Genomic DNA, 19,102 nt, shown 5'->3' on the forward strand with positions numbered 1-19,102 from the left:
CATTTCCCATGCTACATAACTCAATTAAATTTCATACTATGATTCAAGTACCATTTGAGTAGGTTTTCATCAGACTATCACCAGTATCATGTTTGTGTTTAATTGTTTTGCTGGGTTTTTGCTCAATATATAATATTGATCTTCTGTAACAGCTCCCTGTAACTTATATTGTCTTTGAGATGACAGCAGCTAGAGCCAGAACTTGGATCGCAGTATCAGTTGCTTTCCATAAACTGTCAGGAAAACCTTACTGCGACTCTGCATGGTACTGTCTCTCTCCGGCCTCAACCCGGTTATTTAAGCCCTTCTGAAACAAGAACACGTAAAAAAAAAATACTGTGTATTTCCCACACGGATGATGCATCGACCAGCCATTTTGTGCCTAAACTCTTGGCACTCATCAGGTAAAATGGACAGGGATGTATATACTTTAGATATTTAATATTTGAGGTGATTAGATGGCCAAACTGGGAGTTTGCCTAAATAGTGGGGAAACCCCTACTCTTTCTGAGAAGTGTCAAGAAAATTGAATGGGCCTTGGTTTAACAACTTATTCAAAGAATGGATAGAGATTTTTTTATATTTTGTAATTACTCATTGGGTGGCCTGAAGAGCTTTATTTCCTTGACTAAAAAAATGTTAACACAATCAGCAGAGGTGTTCTATTACCAACCTGTTGATCAATTGTGCTATGAGATAAAATGGAGCTGAGATAAAAAGTCTGCCATCTTACGCTGCCAGACTAGACTAGATAACAGCTGCTCTGGTGCTCTATGCAAATTCACTGACTTCTTGGGTGAAATCCTGACCCTCTGTTTGAGTGACAGTTTGCAAAAACAGGCCTTGTGGCAGTATTTTGTTGTAGTTTCTCAAATATTTCCCAATGCATATACACATACAATTTACTTCGTAGCTGTAGGGAAATTTGCCAGCAGCCGGACTAAAAGGATTAAGGATAGTTTATAGCCGAACGCACATAACATGATGTACACCTACTCACAAAACATAACAGACACATGAAAAATAAATCCAAGGTCCCTACCCAGTATTGCTAAACCAAAATTAATTTCTGCCAGTGAGGAGTCAATCTTCATACACGTCATAATGGGCGAGGTTACACTGTAATGGTATTTTCTGTAAACCAGTAAAAACTCCAAAGAAAACCAAGAATGATTTGGTAAAATTAATTAGCTGCGTAGCTGTGCAAAATATGAGGTTCGTGAATCCTCTTACATTCCAGAGTACTGAAAATTATTTAGTTTTTTTTTTTTTTAAAGGAAGAACAGCATTTGCTTCCAATAAAAGGTCTTATAAATCAAGATAACCTCAGACAGGTAGCTTTCACTTTAGTTAAGTTTGAATAAATAAATATGCCAAATATTTATTTTGGCACATGAAAAAATACAGGTGCTCTACGCTTACACCCAGAAAAAGCCACTTAATTTTTCTTGCTATTCAAACTGAGCATTCGCAACTATAAACTATGATCCCCATTAATTATACTAGACGCCATTGTCCAACACAAGGTCCAGCACTGCAAAAAAAACGACATTGTAGAGGTACCGAGTATTCCCAATAATGGGATGTGTGTAATACATGACCACAATAAATAAGCAGCAGTTTTAGATTAAAAGCAAAGCTCAGAGCTGCATAGCGCTTGGAGAAATAATTCCCTTTGAGAGAGGGAGAGGGAGAGGGAGGGGGGGGTGTATCATTTGTGATGCAGAAATACAACTACAGTCATATGGGCAGTGTACACCTGCACATTCAGATAGCTGAAGAATATACTGAAATAAACTGCAGCAAGTAACGTAGACTACCACCGGGTCATACAACTACGGAACACAAACACACAGACGCTTCCTATATAAGATAAAAACTGTGAAGTCGTAGAATGATACTTGGCTGGCTATTTATACTACATGGGGCCATATATTTTCTATTTTGTTGGCTAGCCAGTGAACGGGTTTCGGTTTAATGATATTGTTAAGTTAGCTGTCTGGCTATAAGGCTACACAGCAAGAAAGCGACAATGAGTCATTTTCCATTTCCGCACACCACTGAAGTCCTCCACGTTTTCCCTTCTGTCTTGTCTCCCTGGTAGCAAGTTTGGAATGTGGTCTTCTTGGTGCTTGTATTTGTAGCTAATCGTTTAGCATTAATCCTGGGTCCAGCCCCGGACTCTGGGTTAGAAATAACTCATACGATCTGGATGATGATATTGTACAAAATGCTGTATCCGGGTTCTATGTATTCCCAGCCCCGCAACATGAATACATCGTAACTTAGCTGTGAGTGGCTAATTGTTGTTTGTTGAAAATACAGGTTTAGGGCCGCGCCCCCTCAGCACTCTGATCTCAGGGCAGGCAAGCACAGTGTAAAATGGCGCACAGCTGTCGGTGGCGGTTCCCCGCTCGGCCCGGTGGGATCAACAACGCGGGCAGCGGGAGAAGAGCGGGCCGGATACGGGTCACTGCCTCTCTCCGAACTGGCACCGGATCCCACCCGAACACATACGGCCTTGGGCCGGGCTTTGATGCTGCGTTGCAAGTCTCGGCTGCCATCGGCAACAACCTGCAGAAATTTCGGGATGTTTTTGGGGAGGAAAGTGGCTCTAGCAGCGGGGAGGTAAGATGACCAAAAGAGACAGTGGCAGGATGGGCGACTTATAGCTGGCTTAACTGCGTTTCACTATAAACACTGACTAGCAGTCATTTGAGATGTCCAGCCAACTTTAGTCGAGTGGCTGGTCATACATAGACAGTTATAGTTCTTATCTGTGTACCTCACTTGCCACTATTTTTTCACCGTGATTCATGCTGGGACGTAGCTAGTTAGCTATTCTTTGTGCAAAATGTCTAAATTCCGGCTATTTAGAAGTTATTATAGAAAGTCCTGTTAATGAACAATTATTATAGCTGGCACCAAATTGCACTGATGGTTATTAAACATGTACAACAGAAGTTTTAGTGCTTGCACAAGGTAGCTTACTAGCAAGCTAGTTTGCTTGCTAGCTTATTGAGATGTAGCGCGCTAACTACTGACTGGTAGGGTGCATCAGCGTTCCACATTTTGCAGCTAGCTATAATGTTAGTAGCAAGCTAGCGAGGAAAGGGTCGCAAAAATATAAAAATACTTTGAAAAGGTACTGTCGAGGTGACTCAACGTTATACTGATTCCAATTTTCTCGGTGAGCTAGGAATGATGTTGCTATTTTCTATTTGTAACTGCGTGTCGCCAGTTTTCGCAGTGAGCTCGTCCCCAGCAGCAGCATTGGTGACTGATTGAAAACAAACCATGTCACCGTCGGACTCGCGCAGTAATTCAAGCCTATGGCCACTTTCCGTGGTACAATGAAACAAATGAAATAGGGGAAAAATGTTATTTTCAATTTCTCACACAATTAAAACAATTGAGCATGACTGGCTAAATGAAATTAGTGAATAGTTGCTTGTTAGCTGGTTGTGTAGCCATCAAGCTTGCAAGCTATGTACGTAGCCAGCAATTTAGCTAGCTAGCTATATCAGATGCTTTGTACTTAAAATATACGAAACGCGAGATAGTGGTTTTGTTATCTTTTTGCTCCCCGAGTATCCAGCTGTATTTGTGGAGAAGCGGGTTGAGGTATACGTTTTGCGTCTTTCTTCAACCGATTAACATTATTTATATTATTCTGTGATTTAAGGGTATCTTGCTAGCTAGTTAGCATTGAAAATATCAATCACATTTTCGCTGGGTAGCAGGACGACTCGTGTACCCCATGCTACACTCCCTGTTTTAGCGCAGCACGCCTACTTCCCTCTGCTTCACGAGCTGTCTGCGTAGTACGGTACTAACGCCTGTGAAATTGGAGGTGGACATTTTTTTTCTCTTCATAATAGAGTGCGTAGTTCCAAAATTAATTCGAAAACGTGGTTTCATCGAATTGCATAGGTTAGGATATGCACTGAAATTAATAGTTTAGGTTTAATCTATGCAATATGGACTGTTAAAACGAAGTAATACGCTACAGCTTTTGCTATAATAACAGCGCATCTTATGACAAGCTCGAAAGGGGGCGGGGAGGGTACATTCGTCTCTCCGTTTCATAATACTGTAGCTACTGTTCTTAAGCACGCGTACAAGGCAGAGTAAATCGCGAGCACGATGCTGTCTGTTTTTGTTACTGGCGTCATTGAATTAAAAAAGCAAACCATCCCCCTGAGTTAAAGAAAATAGTCATGGACCAATGCAGATGTGGACTGTAAACCAACTTTTTTACTTAATACGGGAGAAGATGTATAATTTACGAATTGTTTTGGATTTTGTGTTGACTGCAGAGGCGCAAAAATGTGCCTTAAATTGGATGGGAACATTTGTCGTCCCGTGTTTTCAGTGACTAATTAATATACAGCACCGGGTTAATCAGATTAGAGGCATGCCCTCGCATCTATTCAGTAGTCTGTTTGACCAGAGATGCTCAAGGAAGCGAGGATTGCTTACAGGGAAAGTAGCTAATGCATATTTATAATGCAGTTATTGTGAGAGATGATGCCTACCGTCTTTGAATTGTATGTATAGAGATATTGACATAAAATTCCAGTCAGATGTAGGAGTAGCTCATATAAATACAAATAAATGCATTTCCCTGGAACACTGATTACTGCTTGTAGGAAAAATATGAATATTGGAAGTCTTGTATTTTAGTTTTTAATGAAACATGGTGCGGTTCATTTTATGCATTGTCATATATTGTCATTGTCATAACATATTTCCAAAAATGTTTTTCATTCCTTTTTTTAAGATGGTAAAGCTTAGGTGAAAAGTGCAGTGCCTCACACTGACCAGCGGGTTGTGCTGTTGAGTCACTTGCCACCTCCTCTGAGCACAGCAGATGGGCCGGGTGACGTTCAGTTTGCAGCCAGGTGAACTGTGGTGGAAGTGCGGAGGTTATGTATAGTGGTGATGTGTCATTTAGCTACTCCCAAGGGTGAGGGAGAGGGCTTGGCAGAAACACTTTTCTCTGTCTGTCTTTGAAGAAACACCACAGATTTAATTATAGGAAATAACAATCATGGATGCACATGCTCTGTTCACAGAGGCCATCAATCCAAATTCCACAGTAGAGCTGGCAGCCTGTAGAACTTGCAGATGCTGAATTCTGAGGCAATGTGCTTTGCCAGGGAAGGACCATTTTGGCTTCTGGTGACCTGCTCACTGGGTAGCTTTATGGGCGAGTGTGCGACACAAACATGTTTAGACAGAACATATTAATGGGTAGAGCAGGTCCCCTCGGAACCAAAGCACTTGAGGCTGCTCCATTTATTTGTTTTCGTATTTAGGCTAGTTGTTTGAGTTTAGCAGCAGGAATGGAAGGGTTAAATGGGTAAGTGTTTCAGTTGAACTTGCGCTGAGACATTTTTTAAAACCTGCTTTGATGCCAATTTATTACATTTTCTGCCTTAAGATAGTTCTAAAGTATATAGAGAGGGAGAGATTGAGGCCAAATGGGTTGATGAGTAATGCCTGGCAAACTATGCATTTGAGTATTTGGTTGCTTCATTTTAGAAGCCAGAAAACCTTCTGTAAAGTTATTGCAGATGGCTCTAAAGTGAGAATACTCTTCACAAGCTTGGTCAGACTGCAGTCGGACTGATAAGCAGTCCACAGCCCCTGAAAACCTGTTACCTCCCAAGTTTCTGTGAGATTACAGTAACAGTACTGTAGGTCTCCCCAGTGTGAAAAAGCTCTGCTGAATGGGTTTGCCAGCTTAATTGGACAATGAGGGTAGCCCATATCTACAGCAGTGCAAGGCCAGGGAGTGGGAGTAGAGGTTCAGATCAGGCCATTATGCATGATGAAAAAAAAAACTACTAAGTATTTCTCTTTATGTTAGAAAATATCCCCACCTACTCATGTGGAAAAGGCCCCAATCAACTGACAGCTGAATAAATCGCACAACAATTAGCACTTTGCTACACTGATTCTTCTTCTTCTTTTTCCATAAATGCTATGGCAAATAAAAGGGAAGCGGTCCAGCAGGTGCTAGCCTTATTTATGCAGAAGGGGGAGCCCCCAGCCCCTCCCACTCCGCAATCCACCCCCCACCCCCCCTTCTCCCCCAGACGGCATGTGGATCTTAGCGGGAAGCTTTGTGTCTGCTTTCAGGAAGAGCAGGCGTCTGAACGCACACAGGCATGGATATCAAAGGGTGAGGAGGGGACCCCACTCCCCCGGGGGTCTGCGTTGGGAGGAGAATTAGTTACACACCCGCCTGTCCCGTGGCTTTATTCTTTTCTCTCTCTCTCTCTCTCTCTCTCTTTCTCTCTCGCTCTCTCTCTCTCGCTCTCTCTCTTGCTCTCTCTCACAGAGTTGTACACACACACTCTGTACTACAGCTTCACCTGTGCTGTGGTGCTCTCTTGCATGGCTTAGAACCTCAGCTGTTGTGTCTCGCATTAGAGCTTTTGGGAGTTTGGTACTCATTATGTTTTCCTAAAGTCTTAAGTGAATTTAATAATAGTAATAATGATAATAATAATACATAGCCTCTTGTTAATAATAATCTAAGGCAAAAAGTTGCTCAAGTTTGCAGTAAGAGTTCAGATTCTGTGTTTGGAAACATGAGGCTGGCGCAGAGATGGCACTCCCAACAGCTGACTTCATTAATATTAAACCAGTGTGGGTGTGTCTAGCATGCAGATTTGCTTTCTGGTACAAGTTGCTGTGGCTTTGTGTTCAGCCTGCTGTACACCACAGGACTTTTTAACATGGGTATTGATTATTCAGCTGGTGAAGGTGAGTCATAATAGCAGGTCAACTGTTGAAGTTGGGGTGAGACACCACACCGGTTTTAAATGGGAGAATCCTTCAGTGTGATGACCACTGAGCTGGGCAACAGTGTGGGGGCTGTTATCTGACATCAAGTGACAATGCCCTCCAAGATTGATTACGAATGGGTAAAGCGCTGGTCAGTAGCCAATGTACATGGGTAAACATGGATTGATGACGTCTCCACAGAACCTGACACGTTCTGTGTGGGGGGAAAAAACTCAATAAACATCACTTACAATGGTGGCTGTTGTCGGAGAACGACTTCATGCTCTGACAGTCTGACACCTACCCGTTTATTAAGCAGTGCACAGAGGTCTTGAACCTAAATGATTCCCCTCCCCCCCGTTAATCAGTGTACTTTGCTATCACCACCACTTTTAGCACGGTTGCATCGCTCTCCGTCCCCCTGCTTGCTGTGCTACAGGCATGAATGTTCTGTAAATTGGGTAGCACCCTTGCATAAACTTTCTGGCTCAAAGCGGAGGCGCATATTTTTCGGTGTAAGCCTGGGGAGTGGAATGGAATTTGAATGCTCTGAGCCACAGGTGGTGCGGTGTGATGCGTGTGTGGGAGCGGGCATCAAACACAAGTCCCCGAGGGCCACATTTGCCATTTGCTTGTAGTGGCTGAGGATTTTGGCACCCGGCGAGTGAGCGGAGCAAGATCACCATAGCAACACGCTCAACGTGGCAAGGCGGGAAAGGGATCTTCCCGGAGGGGGGGTTGTACTTCCCGTGATCCCACTGACTGGCGTTTCCTCCTCTCGGAAGGCCCTGCGTTTGATAGAGATGGTGACATCATCGCTCGGTATGGATGACCTCACCCTGATTGAAATTACGGGAAAGAATGACCCCTGCGTGGCGTTCTCGTGAATCGAGGGCCGTGCCACTGGTTGATGCCACGGGTGCTGCTCTCCTCTGCCCTGCTCGGGATAATGGTTTCCACCAGCAGGAGGGGCAGAAAGAGCAGGTATCTCATCCGTGGGTTTTGAATCACGACTATCCAGTTGCCATTGGTCGAAATTGCACTGCTTGGTTACATGTCACGTTTCTAGGCAATTAAGCCTCGTCCCTTGTGTGATTTGTATATTTAAAATAAAACATCACATTACGTGTGGAAGAATAAGTCTTTGTCTTCTTCAGTGGCCAGCTGAATCTGTTATCTCTTGTGCTCTTCACCTTCCTGTTAAGGCTTGTAGGAGTGAAAGATAGGACACAGAATCAAGCTGGGCACAAAGGCCCCTTTAGTGAGCAGTGGAAAAGGATGGGAGAAGGAGGAGATAAGGGAGAAGGAAGGGCACTGCTATAGTTCTGCAAAACAGTGATGTGTTCTGTAAAATGAGGAAGCCATCAGTTGTAGTTTATTATTAGTCAAGTGAGTGATCAATGATTAACAGTGAATATGTAATAGCATGCATAGATGTGTGTGTTTATTGTGTGTGTGTGTGTGTGTGGGAGATGGTTGCTAACTTCTGTTTCTCCTTTGCCTTTTCCTGGTTGTGCGAGAATGTGTGAAACATGTTTTTCACTGACACCATCTCACCACAGTCCAGCATCTCTCCTGCCAGGCACCAAGCTGGAGTGGAGAGTTTATTATGAGAATTCATGCACTGAAGTTCTAGAATACATGTCATGCACCTCTTCAAATGAATCCTGTGAATGGTAGCGAAGGGTTAATGTGTGTCATTCACACAGACATGCAAACCATGCTAAAACAAGCACCCTTAAGTGGTGTGGGTAGATAATAGAAACACCGATTAGTCAGAATGAGCATTCGGGGGGAGATATGTTAGCATTTCAGTCATAGGGAGAATCACGTCCCTGCATACATCTATGCATCTATGTCTTCTGAAGCCATAGAACATTTAATGTTTCAGGATTATTTGAATGAAATAAGGATTAGTAGCAACGTGTCACTGGGCTGCCCCTTATTGGATGCCTGTTCTCGGACACGCAAGGGACAGCACTTCATGTCATCTCGACCGTAGCCTTCCAGCGGTTTAAAGTAACAGCACGGGTCCTGGAATTCCCCCTGCAATTATGACTTTGGTGCGAAGAGAGATGAGTCGTGCTGAAAGCCCCTGCCTTAATCCACGGCTTTCCCTTTCAGCCGCAGAGTCTCGGAGAAGCCTTTCCGCTGAATGTCAAGCGCGGGGAATCTGGCGAGATTTAGAATGCTGCACAATGACAGCGGGGCCTGGCTGAACGTTTAACGGACCTGCTGCTCGCTCCACTTTGTAGTCGAAGCGTCTTGTGGGGAAGGCTAACGGTCGGTTTCACGCCTGCACGGGCCATGCGGAAGTACAGTCCTCGGTTTTGAGTTGAGTACCTTCTCGGGCTGCGTTAGACAGCGTTAGCCTTTATTGTGAGAGTTCCCCTGCTCTTATTTTCTCCTCCCTGCCGTCGGCCCTCCGGCTCCAGGAATGTCCACCTCCAGTCATGTTTATAACCGGTGAATTTGGCTCGGCTTGTGGGGTCACGAGGTCCCATTCCCCGCCAGCCGCTGCTTCAAGGGGCGGGTCAGGTGTGCAAATGAGTCGGCCCGCCCCCTCTCCCGGACCGAAGGAGAAAGAAGAGGAATAGATTTGAACTGTTTCCCCCATGCATCAGCTCTTCTCATTCGGATGGATTTAAGGTTTGCCATTGTCGAATTCAGTTCTGTTCAGTAGGCATACAAAAACGGGAAGCCAGTGCCCTATAGCCCTTAATGGGTAGCAGATGAAAGTAACTTATTACGCAATATTTAAACCTGGAAGTCTTATTGAAGTAGAGCTATTTGGCATGAGAGACCTGGGGAACGTAAGTATTCTACTTAGAGGAGGATGAACGTGTGCTGGTAGCCTCAAAAGAGCCATTGTTCTTGCACTGTATCTCCCTAAGTGATGGTATTAGTGAAATAGGTAACATAATACCCTGTGACACCACAACAAGGAACTTCATTTCAGGCTTGAAGGCCGAAGTTGTGTGTGATTGGAACATCACAGTCTGTAATAATGTAACGGGCCCAGCAGAACTGCAGCGGTTCTGAAGGTCTCATATCCAGGTGGGTTTCAGGCTGGGTCACTCATACCAGAACGGTGCTGGCTGGGTTTCTCTTATTCACTTTGGCTTGGAATAGATCTCTCTCATTCCAAATGGTGCTCAGTGGGTCAGTGCTATCTCCCCCCCCCCCCCCAAAAAAAAAAAGATCTTTATCCACTCTAGATGGATCTCTGTGATCCAGAGCATCTCAGAATGGCTGGAGAGCTAAATCTACGGTAGCCCTAGATCTCCTGCTTGTCCATCACCCCAGAATGCGAGAGGGAGAGGATCTGCCTGTGGGCCTGGACTCACATCTGAAATGGGACATCAAGGGCAGTGTGTGCCAGCTGTTGGGTGCTGGAGGTGCATCTTGATTCTCCTTCAGAACGAGGATCTGGCAGTGCACAGTGAAAAATGCATCTAGGTTTTTCGGAATTCATGCAAAGACTTGTTTGAACTTGCTGCTGTGCTCTCCGCACCAGCGGGACCTTGCGTGTGGTTGACTCGGTGCTGGGGGTGCCAAACTAGTGTTCAGCCTGCTCTTAGAGCTGTGTGTGTGTGAATGCCCTTGTGACTGTGTGTGTCTGTGTGTTTGTGTACGCGTGCGTGTGTGCGTGTGCGCGTGCGCGCATGCACGTATGTAGTGTGTGTAGATGCCACACATTTGCATTCATAGTAACATTTGTTTGCAGGCTGTTGATCTTACGTGAAGGGGCCTGTTTGATCTCCCCATCGGTGTTCTTGAGGGGCTTGCCTTCTGGTCTCACACTCCAAAGGCAGTGACTTCACAGGCATGTGTGTGGGTGTGTCTGTGTGCGCGTGCATCTTCACACACGTGCGCAGGGTTGTGTGTTCTCCACACGGAGTGACCCTGTGTGTGTGTGTGTGTTGGTTGGTTTATACCTACCATGTGTGTTGGTGTTTTAGCCCTGTGTGTGTATTGTACTGCTTGTTTGTTCAGTATAAAGTATGTAGTGTAGCTGTCATACCTGCACTACTTTTGGGCAGCTGTTGGAGGCAGCTATAAATAAATCATGAAGCAGTTGAATCTGGAATAAAAGGACAAGCTGCCAGCCTGTCGCTGCACATGCAACAAAGGCCTCTCTCTCTCTCTCTCTCTCTCTCTCTCTCTCTTTCTCTCACTCACTCTCTCACACTCTCCCACACCCCCTTCTCCTTCCCTCCCTCCTCTTTAATCTGTTTGTAAGAAATGCAGCCCCGCCGCTGTTAAGCAGTGAAGGGGCGGCGCTGGTGCTGGCGTGAGGTCATTGTGTTAACTTCAGTGTCCGGGTTGGCCTGCTCGCGATGGGCAGCTGAGAGCCTGTGGATCTGACGCATTGAGTGCCCAGGCCTTTTACACGGGTTCTGGCCCACCGCCCTGTCACAGTGCCAGGGGAGAACCAATGAGTTCTGTGCTGTCCATACTTGTTACACAGCTATCGTTCTTTTGAAATTGTTAGAGTTATTAAAGATGTCGGTTATTGGACATTTTTTTAAATGTGAAGATGAGTGCTTCTTTTCCCCCCCTCACATTCATATGGGTAACATTTGTTCTACAGCAGAGAAGAGAACAGTGACTTGCATCACTTGTGGGGAAGAACTACACATAGGGAGCGTGAGCTGAGCCAAGCTGTGCTGTGCCGGGCGTGGGCAGGGTTAGCCGCCACTGCACTGAGGCCTGTTTCCTTGGTTCTGCCTTCTCACTGTACTGAGATCAGGGTGAGGTAGGGGAGTGTGAGGGGCAGGGCCATAGATGGACAGGGCTTGTGGTTGTGCAGTGGGTGGGCCTAGGTTAAGGAGAGGAATAGGTTGGGCAGGGCAGGGCTGGAGTGTCTGCGGAAAGGGGCGTGGCTGGACGGGGGTCCGTCTGTGTCTCGCTCTTCCTTCACTCCTGAAGAGTAGCATGGTTCCAGTTACCGCCAGCTGAAGCTCCGCTGGTCGCCGCGGCGCTCCAGCCCGCTGGAATGCAGGGCAGCTGCGGTCAGAAGCCACACGGCGCTGTGGAGCGCGCAGAGCGCTAAGATTTCATTTGCTTTTACGTCCTTTCCCTGCTGTCCCTCCCATAGTTTGTGCTGTGGGTGGGCACCTTACCCCAGCTGCGTGTTTGAAATGGCAGTGGCTACAAAAGGGCTTGAGAACTCCTCCTCACTGCCCTGCCCTGGAAGTCTGTACCGTGGAGGCGAAGACACTGGTCAGCTACCAGTGTTTAGTCTCAACTGGGAGTGAAACATGACAGCCGCATACAAGACTTTGAACCGAGCCTTCTGCTGTGTGTGTGCAAGTGGTATGCATGTGTGCGTGTGTCTGTGTGTGTGTGTGTGTGTGTGTGTGTGTGTGTGTGTGTGTGTGGAGAGAGAGAGAGAGAGAGAGAGAGAGAGAGAGAGAGAGGAGGTGGGGGGTGTGTTATTAATTCTGCATGTCAGAGTAGAAACTGCTTGTAGTGCAGTGATAGTGTAAATCTTGAGCCTTCACCACTTTGCACATGATGCACAGTGCATTAAATCAGATTTGGGGATTTATCATTATCAAATTTATGTTTGTGTGTCCACATTTGGCCTCGGGGGGCAGAGGATTCAGCCCCAGCACGCTGCGGGAAGCCCGGAGCATGGAGGAGGCTCTCATTAGCCGGGTGGGAGTCGCGCACTGATTAGCACTGCTCAAGTGCTTGATGATTGGCTTCAGCATCATCAGTTCTCAGGAGGAAGCCACTCAAAAGTTTGGCTTGTTCAGGACTGTGGTTAGTCAACTTGTATCAGATTAATCACCCTGCATATAGTATGCTGTCCCGGAACATTCCATGGTGCTCTTCTGTAAATGGGGGAGATGGAACCAGATATGTCAGAGATGGTTTTATGTCTGGGTTTTAAATAATGTTTTGATTTTATTTTTCAGTACAGTACCTGGTTGTTTGGTTTCAGGCGGAGTACTCGCTGTAATCTTAAGCCTCCCATCCCTGGAGTGCATCTGTATGACACACAAAGCTCAGAAAATCTGACGCCAGTGTTTATTCCAGCGAGCTCAGCGTTTATCAAAGCAGGTGAATGAAGTGAGACAGGAATGGAGCTTTGCAAACTAGGCCCGAACAGCTGTATTTATTTTAATTTTCTTTTAACTTATACTGAAGGCAAGTTTACTTGCATGGTTTTTTTTTTTCTTTTCATTTTTCGAAGGTGGGTATTTTTAGTACCATGACAGATTGAATTTGGCAGCGAGCGGCGAATGCACCTGAGGTGGAAATGAAATACCTGTAGGAGGACAGCGAGCTGCAGTGAATTAATCAAATCAGCAGCGGTCTTTTTCCACAAGACGAAGGGAGGAGAACGGGACGCCTTCCACTGGTGAGCCACATATCGGCACTCAGGACAGATGCAACCTAGACTGCCACCTCTACCCCGCCTTCACCCCTGAATAAAATGCCTTTAGACACAGATCTGTGGAGTTGTGGTCTCTCTTCCGCTCTGTGCTTGAATTACTTTAATGTGAGACGCTGATTGGTTTGGAGGTCTGGCCAGCACCTGTGCGCCTGTGCTTCTGGGGTTTGCTGGTGCCTCTTGGGCAGCTGAGGAGGGTCTGTTGTGGGGAGCCTAATTTAAGAGCCTGAGACTTGGGTTTGGCCTGCGTTCATATGTGGGTGTGCGCATTCACTTGTATTTGGAGTCTGATCTTCAGCAGCCGTAGGAATTGTTGTGGGTCAGATTTGCTGTGATGTGGGCTAAGGGGTGGTGCATGGTAGTTTATTTGATGTGGGGGTTTAGATGGTGTGGTAGTGCAGCATGTGGCTTATAGTATACTGGTTTGAGGGTAGTTTAATATGCAGGTTCGTACAGTGGTTTAATGGAAGGTAGTTTTGTATCGCCGTTAGTGAAGTGGTTGCAAAGTAGTGTGGCACGGGGGTTAGTGCAGCGGTTGTGTGGAAGGTAGTTCAATATGGGGAAATACTGTGGTAAAGTGTAAGGTGCAGTCAGCTCCATATTTCTTGGGTCTAATGGCTTCGCATGTGTTTCTGATTAGTCAGGTGTGTTCAGTTTCTTCCTTAGTGCAGGTATAAGAGAGCTGTCATTATTTTGACCTAATTCTGTGGTTTCTGATTGCCTTTGGAGTCTGTTATTGGTGTTTGTCAACATGAGGTCTAGAGTTGTGTGCCAATGAAAGTCAAGGAAGCCATTATGAAATGAAAAGTATTTAAAAATAAACAGTCAGAGACTTAGGTCAAACCTTAGGCTTACCAAAATTAACTGTTTCGAGCATCATTAAGAAGAAAGAGAGCCCTGTTAAGCTCAGTAATGGCAAAGAGCCCAGTAGACTGAGGAAGACTTCTACAGTGGAAGATTGAAGAATTGTCACCATAATGAATAAAACCCTCCAAACACTTGTCTTGGCAGCTGGGAAACACTCTTCAGGAGGTAGGCGTGGATCTGTCAGTGACAATCAGAAGTTTTCACAAGCAGAACTACAGAGGCTATACTGCAAGGTGCAAACCACTAGTTAGCTGTAAAAACAGGGTGTCCTGGTCAGTTTGCTAAAAAGTACCTAAAAGAGCCAGCAAAGTTCTGGAAAAAGATCTTGTGGAGAGATAAGACTCAGATTCAATTCTGCCATAGTGATGGCAAGAATTAGTGTGGAGGCCAAAAGAAACAGCCCAAGATCCAAAGCACCCGTCCCCCCATATCTGTGTGAAATGGTGGTGGGGGGTGTTATCGTTTGGACATGTGTGGCTGACACAGATACTGGCTCACTTGTCTTCATTGGTGATGTAACTACTGATAGTAGCAGCAGAATTAATTCTGAAGTGTACAGAAGCATCTTATCTGCTCAGGTTCAGCCAGATGCCTCTAAATTCATTGGACGGCACTTCATCGTACAGTGTGACTGATCGCAGACATACTGCTAAAGCAACAAAGGTGTATTTCAAAGCCAAAAACTGGAAAATTCTTGACTGGGCAATTTATTCACCCAGTCTGAATCCAAATTGCACTTGGGTTTCTTATGCTGAAGAGGAAACTTAAGGCAACTAGCCCCCAAAACAAGCAGGAGTTTAAAATGTCTGCAGTACAGGCCTAGCAGAGCATCACTTGAGAAGATACTCAGCACCTGGTGATGTCTGTGGTCACAGACTTCAAGCAGTCATTACATCCCAAGGATGTAATGTGACTACTTTGATTTACATAACATTAATAGGTCCCACACATTGTAGTGTCCTGAAATGGGGCACTTGAAATTGTAATTTCTACATGGTGAAACCAAAGTGTATAAAAATACCCTTAAATTGACCCTGGGAATATCAACTTTAACCATGTGGATTGTTTGGTTACAAATCTAAAATTGTGGAGTACAAACATTATGGAGCTCATTGTGAAATTTGTCATGGGGGTTAGAATAGCGGTTGAGTGGACAGTAGCCTGATTTGAGGGGTACTGTCATTGCTCAGTGGAAGCTAGTTTGCTATAAGAGGGGTAGGACTGTGGTGGAGTGGTAGTTAATGTGTTTAGTGGTGAGAATCTTGCCACGGGGGTTAATCTCGTAATTGAGTGGGCTAAAACGAGTCGTGGGAAGGTTGTTTTAGTAGCCCGTTGAAATGGTGTAAAAGTGGCAAACCGTTTGCTTGTGGAAACAGACGGCCATCGTGTGTACGTTCAAATGACACATCCAAGGTTTATTGGTTGGCCACAGGGACTGTTCTCTCCCAGAACAATGCATCGGCCCACAGACGCTGAGCACATAATTCTAGCATCTAGCCATGTGTTTCCTTTCTGTGGCTAGCGCTAAGCTCACCCCTTCTATGCAACAGAAGGCACAGCCAGAAGGCTGGCTGTGTGTTTGTAAAACTCTTTGGTGGAGGAGGGGAGGGGAGGACCGCGTGTGACTCTTTGGGGGCCTGCGCGCGTCTGAAGCCTTTTGTTAGCTTTAATCAGCCTGAGCTGGTGGTTACAGGCCACAGGAGTGAGCTGCCTTTGATCTTCACAGTGGGGTTCAGCCAGTTGCTTACAGTTTTTTCTTTAAATTTGGTTAATGTGAGAAGTGAGTGAAAGATGTGAGCTCCCAAGAAGGTTACCCCAAAATCCCCCCCTGTTCCCCCCACCTCGTCTGTCCCCTGCCCTTCAATCCTCCAGCAGCTGTTGCTCGGCTGTGTGATGTCAGTGTTGCTGTCGCATCCTGAGCATCTGCTCCAACTGGGTCTGAAAAGAGGTGCTGCAAGGGCATATTATTTTTAAGGTCAATTTGTTTGCTCTTGGTGGATGAACACAAATTAGTCCATCTTAGTGCATACAATGTTGTATTTAGTCCATTTTCCAATTTGTGTAATGTCTCATGATTTTTTTTCATTGTACCGCGGTAGAAAATTTTCTTTTCTTTTTTGGTTTTAAACAGGAAGCCTTATCAACAACATCCTTATCTTTGGGATCTTGCTTTGTTCAGCTTAGTCAAAGGATACAGAAACCAATGACATGTGACTGATTGCATTGATAGAATGAAAGCCGTTGAATTCATACGTACACAGATGAGAGCGTTTTATTTGGTAATATTTTTATTCAAAAATATCAGTTCTCATTGATTCAAGTGTGTCAAGTTCTTCTACTCAGAATATAGAAAAAGGAAAAACAAAAAAGCGATCTCAGTGGGGAATTGTGAAGAAACTTGTTTTTTTTTTTAAAAACTTATTCTAAGTTTAAGTGAAATCGTAAGCACGGGAGACGACGAATGAACAGAAATAAGTAATAATAACATTGACCGGTTCTTTTGCTGACCCTTGTGCTAGTGCTCGTAACTGAAGGCTGTGAAGAAAGTGTGTCTGGTGGAGGGTGGCAATCTTAAACTCCTTGAGCACTGAGAAGCCCACTCGATGCACGCACTGCAGACACGAGGGCAAGGGCGATCGAACACGGCCGAAAGCCCTCCACCTGGGCGGAACGGAGCTGCACGGGGTCCTCCGACGACTGTAGCGAGGACCTCGGCGGGGTCTCTGAGTGAGCGGGGTCTCGTCAGGCCGTGGGCGAGCTCATGAAGGCAGACTGGACGGGGGGGGGTTTGCTTTCTGCTTTGTGCGAGACCTCCGGGCTTCTCACGAGCGGCGTTAAGCGTCGAGCTGCTAGCTTGCTTTGTGATGGCCCGCCAGCTTTCCATTCAGATTGGCTTCTCTCTACTATCTGTCTTCGGTCAGTTCTGAGTAATGTGTTGAACAGTAGTTGTAAACACACCTTGCAATTGTTTTAATCCGTCATTTGTGTAACTACTGCTAATCATGATATCACCGAGTCTCGGTTGATTGTTGTGTTGAACGTGCTTCATAGCTACCCATGATATGCTGCGCTTTTGAACATGAATGGTTTAAAGACAGCATGGTTTCAAGTATCGGAATACTACTGGAGTTGTTATATCAATTATATTTGATATTAGCATATGAACAATGTTAAGAATGTTTATATATACACGAACATTATAACGTCCTCAGTAGAAAATGGCTTTAGCCAGCAGCACTGTTACAGCTTAGCGATACATGTCTTATGAGCAAACTCAGACAGCTGCAACTTATGGAGGCTAGCTAAATTTCACATATGACGAAAATCATGTTGCCTGTCCCCACTTAATTGCTGAAGTTGGCTGTTTGCCCTTTATGCAGAAAAGATGCACTGGAGGCCAGAACACAGGAACATTGCGGTGATGCTGTGATGGGAAATCAAGCTACCGGGGCCTCATTCTGCTGAGGGCTTGTCTTTGGTCCATTGACCAGCAGTGCCGTGTGTAATCTCATCCGGAACGTTCCACTGACTGTGGAGAGCCAAGGTTAAATGCGCGACTAGCCAATGCATTCCTCAGGGTGGAAGGGTTTTAGTGGGTAGGGTGTTCCTTTCCTTATCCTGCGTTAGCATCTCCCCATGCAAGCGGGTGGGCTGGCATCCAGCTGGCTACATGAGTTTCAGAGATCTTACTTGTGCTCTCCTGTAGTAATATTGGGTGGTACAGTGACAGGGCGGTCCAGTGGATTCCACTGGGCATTTCACAAAAGGGAAGTGGATATAGAGGATACACAGTTGATGAAAAATGAAAGAAACCATGATACTGCACATGCCAAACATATGCCAGCATGGGAAATTGTGTCACAAGTGGTGACACATGTAGAATATGGCCGTGTATGTAGAACACGGCGGTGCTGTCCCATTTTAGTGGCGTTTAACGCCAGTTAACACGCCACTGTGGTTTTGTGACCTAGACTTTTTTGAGACTTGCTGCGCACACTGGAATGGTTTGCACGATGACAGCTATGACTTTTTAGTGCACAGCTTGTAGTTCGCAAGCGGTCTTCAGCGATGAAGTTTGCGTTTTCAACTTTGAGTGCATACACAGTCCGATGCCCGGGTGAGGGAGAACTGCCTCCATGAGTGAACGAAAGGATTGCACAGAAGTGACGCCTGACCAAACCACCGGCCGAGGTTAACTGCATCCTGCATGCGGCAGGCAGACGAATGAGTTGCCAGCCGTCCAGAACTAATCTTCCCTGAAAACTGTCCTCAAAAAAAACTCCTTTACGACCATCCTTAGCACTTTACCGCCATCTCGTCGGGGGCGGTAGGTCAGGTGATTGAGACGCGGGCGCCGGGGTCCTGCGGCGAGGGCGAGGGCGAGGGGGCGGCTCGGCGGTCGTTTAAAACCGCGAGAAAGATGACGGGAACAATAGCCCCTGCGACCGCGGGGTCCTACGACAGTGGTGAGTCGCGCGAGCGGCCAGATCTTCGCCACAGCCCCCCAGATTATGTCAGATGTGAGTGAGTCAGAGGGTTACGCGCGAGGCCAATCTCCCGCAGACCACCGCAGGGGGTTTAGCCCCCCGCCCCCCCCTTTCTGACGGAGCGTTTTCTGGCAATGAGGTGACTCACCGTTGCTCGGGAAACCGTACCCCATCTGCAACCGCTGTCAAACGGCCCAAAAAAGGGGGGGCGGGGGGGGGGGGGAATGAAAGGCCCAGATTCTCAGACGCTTTCTGTGCGGTCCTTTAATTTTCCCTCTGGGTCAGCGGTTCGCGTGGCTTGGGCCCAGTATTTTTAACGCAGCGCTGATGTTCCATCCCGGTGTCTTTCCCCTGTTTTCTGTTGCCGTAGGAGGAGCCATTTTGTGGATTCCGAACGCAGAGCGGAAACAGAAGATCACAGAGCGCCACCAGGCCCACCGCAGGTACGCAGCTCCGCCTCAGCGCTTTGGACTCGGAAACCCACCAGGCTGCTCGTTTTGCGGATTGATTACAGATGCCGTCTGCTTGAGCTTTTATAAACTTT

General features: G+C 46.1%; 1 protein-coding gene across 3 annotated transcripts in view; it reads left to right on the forward strand.

The window, feature by feature from the left end:
* The first annotated feature begins 1,871 nt into the window (after positions 1-1,871).
* Positions 1,872-19,102, forward strand: part of LOC135263208 (histone-lysine N-methyltransferase 2A-like) — a 46,995-nt gene continuing 29,764 nt past the window's right edge. For 2 of the 3 annotated variants that reach the window (XM_064350931.1, XM_064350934.1), the window contains exons 1-2: positions 1,872-2,628; positions 18,929-19,001. In XM_064350931.1, the coding sequence (XP_064207001.1) occupies positions 2,383-2,628; positions 18,929-19,001 (319 nt within the window). In that variant the 5' untranslated portion in view covers positions 1,872-2,382. The remainder of the gene's footprint in view (positions 2,629-18,928; positions 19,002-19,102) is intronic. The other variant, XM_064350933.1, reaches the window with a different exon arrangement.

Source organism: Anguilla rostrata, chromosome 9 (assembly GCF_018555375.3).
Source record: "Anguilla rostrata isolate EN2019 chromosome 9, ASM1855537v3, whole genome shotgun sequence".
In the NCBI taxonomy this organism is placed as follows: domain Eukaryota; kingdom Metazoa; phylum Chordata; class Actinopteri; order Anguilliformes; family Anguillidae; genus Anguilla; species Anguilla rostrata.